The 8089-nt window shown below is 41.3% G+C and overlaps 1 protein-coding gene across 1 annotated transcript; it reads right to left on the reverse strand.

Annotated features, from left to right (window-relative positions):
• Window positions 1-621: 621 nt before the first annotated feature.
• HS1 (heat stable protein 1) lies at window positions 622-7828 on the reverse strand. The gene is made up of 2 exons (XM_088710723.2): window positions 7587-7828; window positions 622-941 (listed from the first exon to the last, which is right to left on the reverse strand). The coding sequence occupies exons 1-2, from the start codon at window positions 7724-7726 to the stop codon at window positions 752-754; spliced, it is 330 nt and encodes a 109-aa protein (XP_088566849.2). The 5' UTR covers window positions 7727-7828; the 3' UTR covers window positions 622-751.
• Between the last annotated feature and the right edge of the window lie 261 nt (window positions 7829-8089).

An 8089-nucleotide genomic window follows, 5' to 3' on the forward strand; every position in this document is an offset into this window, starting at 1 on the left:
TGGGCGGTGCGGTCGGAAGGTCGGGCTCTCGAAGTCGAGAATGTCGAGGCCAAGTGTTGGGATGGGGCGTCTCGGAGTTGAGCGCCTGGTCGGACGTCGGGCCCAGTTGCATGCCTTCAAGTCGGGCGGGCGCCTCCAGGTCGGCTTCAAGTCGGGCGCCTCCAGGTTGGGCGCCTGGTCGGACGCCCCCAGATCGGCTTCAGGTCGGGCGCCTCCAGGTCGGGCGCCTTTAGGTTGGGCGCCTGGTCGGGCGCCCCCAGATCGGCTTCAGGTCGGACGCCTTTAGGTTGGACGCCTCCAGGTCGGGCGCTTTCAGGTACGTGCTGACCACGTGCCCTTGGTGTTTTGGAGCGACTAAATTTTCCCCCAACAGAAATCTTGCATCAAAGGTAGGTTGTTAGGCTGTTCGGCTATCTTCATCAAGATGATGTTAGGCTATTACCTACTCATTCTCGTTCTTTACCCCCTGAATCAAAAGCAAAACTCTATTGCCTTCCATGAACCTACAAGATTCCCACAGTTTGTCCTCCCTTTTTCCTTGAAAGAAAGCACAGCCAAAGTCCCCTATGTTCCATTCTGAAGTAATTCTGTCATTAATCAGCAACTAAGAGCAGGGAAACAGAAGAAAAGAAACTTGCAAGCATTTCAAGTTTTAGAACTATAGAACATCAAATCTGAAGGAAGTTTTGAGTACATGTCTTTAACAAGCTGGGCATATATAACCTGGACTCAAGGACTTTGGACGCTCCCATCACTGACTGACTACGGTCGGCTTGTAATCAATAACAATGACCTTCTCTAGTGCTGGCAAGAACTCGTCAGCAAATTCAACATGAGCAGGATGCGCGACATATTCGGCTATTCCTTCCACACTTTCAAAAGTTGATTCAAACACATGAGTGAATCCTTGATGCATATTCTCCATGCTCACGTCCTTTCCCCTGCAGCAACGAAAAGCAAATGAAGCATTTTTAATATTTTCCCCGGTCAAGAAAGGGTGCGAAAGGAACCTCCCCCAAACACTGCAGTCTTGAATTCTGACAAACATATAACATAATTACTCCAATGGTTGCAGGAACGGAAAATGCACCAACTATACTTGCATATTTAATAAATTATCAGGAGAAATACAATTCTACTCTTTCTCGGGAGGACATGCCACCTCCCAATTCTACGGTAATGCCAGAGACACATTCATTGAAACAGTCCCCTGTTCTCAAGTGAAAGAGGCAACCCTATTTGAATGGAAATAAAGAATATGGTAAGCACATGTTTTCCAATTAATAAGATATAAATAAGAGTCATCTTCCTACATGCCGGTCATCCGCCATTACTAATGTCAACAGTAGTTAAGAATCTCCCTCTCTCAAAAGAGAAAAAGAAAAAAAAAAAACTTAAGAAAGATAAGGTAGGGTTTAACACATTTCTTCAAAAGAAGAAAAACTAAAACAGAACCTAAGTAGATATTAAAATGCAATTGCTAACCTCATAAGAGCTTCCTAGATTTCAAAGCACGAGAGCAACAAGTTACAAGCCTCCTTCTGGTTTGCCAGTCAAAAATTACATGTCGTCACTGGATCGTGATGGTCAGAGTTGGTTCTCATCAATTACAAGCCAAATTCTAGTCCCACCAAAATCATGATTTAACAGCTACATGAGCCTCCGCATCTTCTTCCTTCCAGATGCTTCTGTATGATGGAATGATATAGGCCTGATACTTAATAACAATCACAAAGTACCAAGAAACAAGAGACCATGATTTTTAGATGGAAATCAAACTCTATGTAACAAGGAAAAATCATGAAACCTAGTCCAGATCGACGATCCACTATCTCCAAATAACCGGATTACAATGTTCGCTTGAACAAGCCAAGGATCACAACATCAAGAGAGAACCTCTTTTGAACCACAACCCTCTCTAGGGCAAATTAGAGGACCAAGAGACAACAAACCTTCGCATATACAAGAAATATCCTCACCAAATAAAGGTGGATTCGAACATACAAGGTGTTGAAATGGATTCAACCACATGGAGTTCGCAACCCTTTCAAGAACACTGACTTGGGGATGGCAAAACCACAGACATGGACTTGCTGAGGGATCTTCACAAATAAAAACCCCTCCTTTACTTTCTTCTTTCCAAAAAAAAGAAGAAAAAAAAAAATCTTCCCAAAGGCATGAGGTTGCTAGGTTCCTTCACCAAGGTCTCCTACAAAGGGGAAGTTTCTCCCAAAGAGGAAATCTCTCTCTCTCTCTCTCTCTCTCTCTCTCTCTCACACCCACTCACTCTCACAAGCCTTAATATTCCCTAGCTCAACATAACTCAGCGCAATATAATGCGAGCTGTTCTCCTCACTAGGAGAGATAACCCAACACTCCAGCTGCTCATCTCCTGTCTTTAAAACCAATGGTTGCACCATCAAGAACCTGAAGAGGTGGATGGAGGAGAAGAATATTGTAGTATTTTTCACTAAGGAATGAAGAGGACTTTTCTCTATATTAGATTTCTTCAATTCTCTTCATTACAAAATGACTCAAATAACAACCCTTTATAAAGAGGATTTTACAACCCTTCAAGTAACCTCTATACAAAATACTAAGAGTCATATTTATGAATGACACTTCGGTTTCATTCATGAAGAGGAATTCTAAGTAACTTTCATAGATAAGATAAAAGGTCTTTTTGGAAACACAAATGTCTTAAATAATATCTCTTGAATCAATGCACAATTAAGTTTATCTATTTCCAACACCCCCCTTTAAACTTAATTGTCTTCCATCCTTCATACCAAACAAATCTTTGAATTTGTTGAAGAGATCAACTCCAAGTGGTTTAGTAAAAATGTCCGCAACTTGATCATGAGTCTTCACATAAATAAGCTCCACATCTTTGTTCTTCACATACTCCCGGATTGAGTGAAAACGAACATCTATATGTTTGCTCCTTTGATGATAAACTGGATTCTTCCCTAAAGCAATTGCCGACTTGCTATCAATGTAAATTTGTGTAGCTTCATTTTGATCAATATTAATCTCTTTTAGCAAGCTCCTTAGCCATATTGCATGACTAACACATGAAGATGCCGCAACATATTCTGCTTCACAAGTTGAGAGAGTAACAATTGCTTGCTTCTTAGACATCCATGAGAATGCCGTATTACCCATAAAAAATACAAATCCGGAAGTACTTTTTCGGTCATCCAAGTCTCCACCCCAATCACTATCAGAATAGCCTTCAAGTTGAAAATTATTAGAATAAAAATAGAATAAGCCAAGGCTTAGAGTACCTTGAACATAACGTAGGATTCTCTTTGCCGCCTTCCAATGAGATGATTTTGGTTCCTCCATGAACCGACTCACCAAACCAACGCCATATAGTATGTCCGGTCTTGTACATGTCAAGTATCTCAAACACCCTACCAAGCTTTTGTAGAGTGTAGGATCAATCACCTTGCCTTCATCATTCTTGGACAATTTTACACCACAATCCACTGGTGTGTTAATAGGATTGCAATCTTCCATCTTGAACCTTTTAATCACTTCCTTTGCATAGTGCTCTTGGGAAAGAAAAATTCCATCTTCTAATTGATTCACTTCCAAACCAAGAAAATAGGACATAAGTCCCATGTCGGTCATTTCGAACTCCTTTGCCATTGCTTGTTTGAATTCTTTGATCAATTGAATAGAATTGCCGGTGAAGATAAGATCATCAACATATAATGAGACAAGTAATTTGTTTCCATCCTTCTCTTTGATATAGAGAGCTTGTTCATAGGGGCATTGAACAAACCCATTTGCCTTGAAATAAGCATCAATTCTTGAATTCCAAGCTCTAGGTGCTTGCTTCAAACCGTAGAGCGCCCTTTTTAATTTCAACACTTTGTCTTCTTGTCCACTTCTGACATAACCTTTGGGTTGCTCAATGTACACTTCTTCATTCAAATAGCCATTAAGAAAGGCTGATTTGACATCAAGTTGAAAAATCTTCCATTTGTTTTGAGCCGCCAAAGAAATCACCAAGCGAATGGTCTCCATTCGAGCAACGGGAGCAAAAACCTCCTCATAGTCAATTCTGGCCTTTTGCTTGTAGCCTTTAGCCACAAGTCGTGCTTTGTATTTCTCCACTTCACCTTGTGGATTTCTTTTGACTTTGTAAACCCACTTTACTCCAATTGGTTCAAGCCCACTTGGTAGAGAAGTAAGCTCCCATGTCTCATTTTTTTCTATGGCTTCTATCTCTTCATTCATGGCTTTCCTCCACTTCTTATCTTTGATAGCATCTTCAAAAGAAATTATTTCTTTATTAGCAAAAAGACAAATAAGATTTAAGGGAGTTGTCACCTCATATAAATTTTGAATGCTTCTTGTCTTTAATGGTGTTGAAACATCTTCAACCGATGAAGTAGGAGATGAAGGTGGTGTTGGAACTCTAATTTGCTCCTTGATCTGCTCTTCATCTTGTATCATCACCATGTTAGTGTTCCAATTCCAAACACCGTCTTCTTGAAACTCCACATCTCGGCTTACAATGACTTTCTTCTCCTTTGGTTCATAAAGTTTATAAGCTTTGGATCTTGCATTGTACCCGATGAAGATGCATGGTAAGCTTTTATCATCTAACTTGCTTCTCTTTTGATCCGGAATGTGTGCATAAGCTATGCACCCAAACACCTTCAAATGAGAGATATCAGGCTTGTATCCACTCCATGCTTCTTGTGGTGTTACTTCTTCCAAGTTCTTTGTGGGGCATCTATTAAGCAAATAGACCGCACAATTGACAGCCTCGCCCCAAAACTCCTTCGACAACTCCTTTGTTTTAAGCATGCTTCGGACCATGTCAAGTATAGTCCGATTTTTTCTTTCCGCGACGCCATTTTGTTGAGGTGAGTATGGAGCGGTCAAGGGTCTCCAAATGCCATGAGTTTTGCAAAAAGCTTCAAACTCCTTGGATGTGAATTCTCCTCCACGATCTGACCGCAACGCCTTGATAGTATAGCCACTTTGATTCTCCACCAAAGTTTTAAACTCCTTGAAAGCTTGAAATGCTTCTGACTTCTCCTTCAAGAGATACACCCATGTTTTCCTGCTGAAATCATCAATAAAAGTTAGAAAATAGCGACGACCTCCAAATGAGCTTGGAGTGATTGGTCCGCAAATGTCGGTGTGGATAAGTTGAAGTGGTGTTTTTGCTTTGTTGTGAGACTTCTTTGGAAAGCTCCTCCTTGAGTGTTTGCCAAGAACACACCCCTCACATATATTATTAGGGACATCAATATAAGGCAGCCCCTTCACCATTCTTTTACTTGAAAGAAGCTTTAGAGCACCGAAGTTTACATGTCCGAACCGCAAATGCCAAAGCCAAGATACATCCTTCATACATGCACTTAGACATTTAGCAACAATATGATTTATGTTTAATACAAACATGCGGTTATTTGACATAGGAACATGAGCAATCAATTTATTTTGTTTCCTTAGATAGAAGCTTCCTTCCTTTAGTTGCATATCAAATCCTCTCTCCAAGAGTTGCCCAATACTAAGAATATTGGTTTTCATATCAGGCACATAATAGACATTGGAAATAAATTGTTGGCTTCCATCTTTGAGTTGAATAAGTATCTTACCAATGCCCTTCACCTTTACCTTGGAAGCATCTCCAAATGAGACATGGCCATTCACCGATTCATCAAGCTCCATGAAAATTTCTTTGTGCCCCGACATGTGGTTACTTGCACCGGAGTCCAAGTACCACATATTTTGATTGATAGCATCTCCTCCTTTTCGTGCTAGTAGAAGCACGTCATCTCCATCATCTTCCTTTTTGACATAATTGGCTTTCTCATGAACTTGACTAGATTGATTAGAGTAGCACTCAAAAGAATAGTGCCCAAATTTGTTGCAATTGTAACATTGAACTTGACCCTTGTCATACCTTCGGCCTCTACCTCTTTGTCCTCTTTCTCCACGATTTTGGTTGCCTTCCTCAATATTGTTGTGGTCACCACGGCCTCCACCACGACCATAAGATCCACCTCGACCATAAGATCCACCTCGACCTCTACCATGAACACGTCCTCGGCCACGACCACGGCCTCTTTGGCTACTTTCGCCTCTTGACTCCTCCTTTTTGTTATTGATGGAGAGCTTGCTTTGTAGAACTTGCTCCAATGGTTCTTGTCTTCTCTTTAGTATTCTTTGCTCATGGGCTTGAAGTGAACCCATAAGCTCATCTACCGTCATAGTGTCCAAGTCTTTGGACTCTTCAATGGCCACCACAACATAATCAAATTTGTGGTCCAAGGATCGTAGGATTTTTTCCACGACCCGATTATCATCAAGTGTCTCGCCGTTCCTCCTCAATTGGTTCACAACGGTCAACACCCTTGTGAAATAGTCCGACACAACTTCGGACTCCTTCATTTGCAAAGCTTCAAACTCGCCTCTCAAGCTTTGGAGGCGAACCTTCTTCACCTTTTCTACACCTTTGTAAGAATTTTGTAAAATCTCCCATGCTTGCTTGGAATTAGTAGCACTAGCAACCTTCTCAAAAGCGGCCTCATCTAGGCCTTGGTAGATGAAGTAGAGAGCCTTCTTGTCTTTCTTCAAAGTCTCTCGTTGTTGCGCCGTAAGAATATCTCTATCTTCGGCTTCTACATAGCCTCTTTCGACTATGTCCCAAATATCTTGAGATCCAAGCAACGCCTTCATTTGGATACTCCAATTCTCATAGTTGGTATTGGTAAGACGAGGAATGGGAAGCACTCCGGTAGCCATGATCTAGCTCTGATACCACTTTGAAGAGGTGGATGGAGGAGAAGAATATTGTAGTATTTTTCACTAAGGAATGAAGAGGACTTTTCTCTATATTAGATTTCTTCAATTCTCTTCATTACAAAATGACTCAAATAACAACCCTTTATAAAGAGGATTTTACAACCCTTCAAGTAACCTCTATACAAAATACTAAGAGTCATATTTATGAATGACACTTCGGTTTCATTCATGAAGAGGAATTCTAAGTAACTTTCATAGATAAGATAAAAGGTCTTTTTGGAAACACAAATGTCTTAAATAATATCTCTTGAATCAATGCACAATTAAGTTTATCTATTTCCAACAGAACCCTCTCAAGATCCCCCTCTGCTTGGAGCAAAAAGTACCCTTCCGAGATCGATATATAGTACCATCCCCAGCCATAAATGGATAGAATGAATCCGAATTCATAAGGAGCCGAGGTCCAAAGCCCTCGAGTCCACCTTTACTAACATCCTGGTAATTTTCTTCTGACTCCCCATTTCCACAATCTAAGCTGGAAAGCCCCAGTCATACCACGCAAATGGAACAACTTTGCAACAATTGAATGGAATGAAAAAAACCACACAGAGATGTGTTTACTAGAAACTGAAAAAAAAAAAAAAGAATCATACCGCAACTAATTTACATTCTTCAGCTAAAAAGGAGTTTGCAATTCATCCTCTTAGAACATGATATATCTACCAGGCTACCAGCCTATCAATACATCCACAGAAATAGAAAGATGCGAGAATGATTTTAAGGAGGAAGAGAGAAGAAGCAGAGAGAAGTACCAGTGGAAGGCTTTCATGGGTTGGATGAGGGAAACGAGGTTGGCGTAGCCCTTGATGAGCTGCCCCACCCTCTCCTGGGAGATGTCGTCTTTGAACTTGGCCAGCAGCACGTGTTTCACCACCCCCTTTCCCTCCTCCATCTCCTCTCTTCTTCCTTCCTCCACGCTCCTCTTCTCCGACTCTGAATCGCTTATGCCGTGCCCTCAGGAGAGATCAAGATCGGGTCATCCTTTTCCTTCCCGTTCGATGATAAAATATATTTAAAAAAAGAATCGTTTCCGGTCTTCCGCATAACATTTTTGTGCGAGGAAGTTCTTAGAATTGTGCAATTTCTCGGATCTAGCGGTTTCATCGGAACTTGGTGGGCCCGGCCGCAGTATTGGATTAAACAACCGATGGATGACATCCTGCCGTTGGACTTGATGCTGCCTGGTTTGGGCTTGGATGCGGAAGTATGACTAACTTGAAGGACGTGCAAAGAGTTCTTTGTATCTTAAACCTCT

The sequence above is a fragment of the Phoenix dactylifera genome, chromosome 14 (assembly GCF_051530095.1).
Source record: "Phoenix dactylifera cultivar Ajwa chromosome 14, Ajwa_hap1_PhDact_Kaust_v1.1, whole genome shotgun sequence".
In the NCBI taxonomy this organism is placed as follows: domain Eukaryota; kingdom Viridiplantae; phylum Streptophyta; class Magnoliopsida; order Arecales; family Arecaceae; genus Phoenix; species Phoenix dactylifera.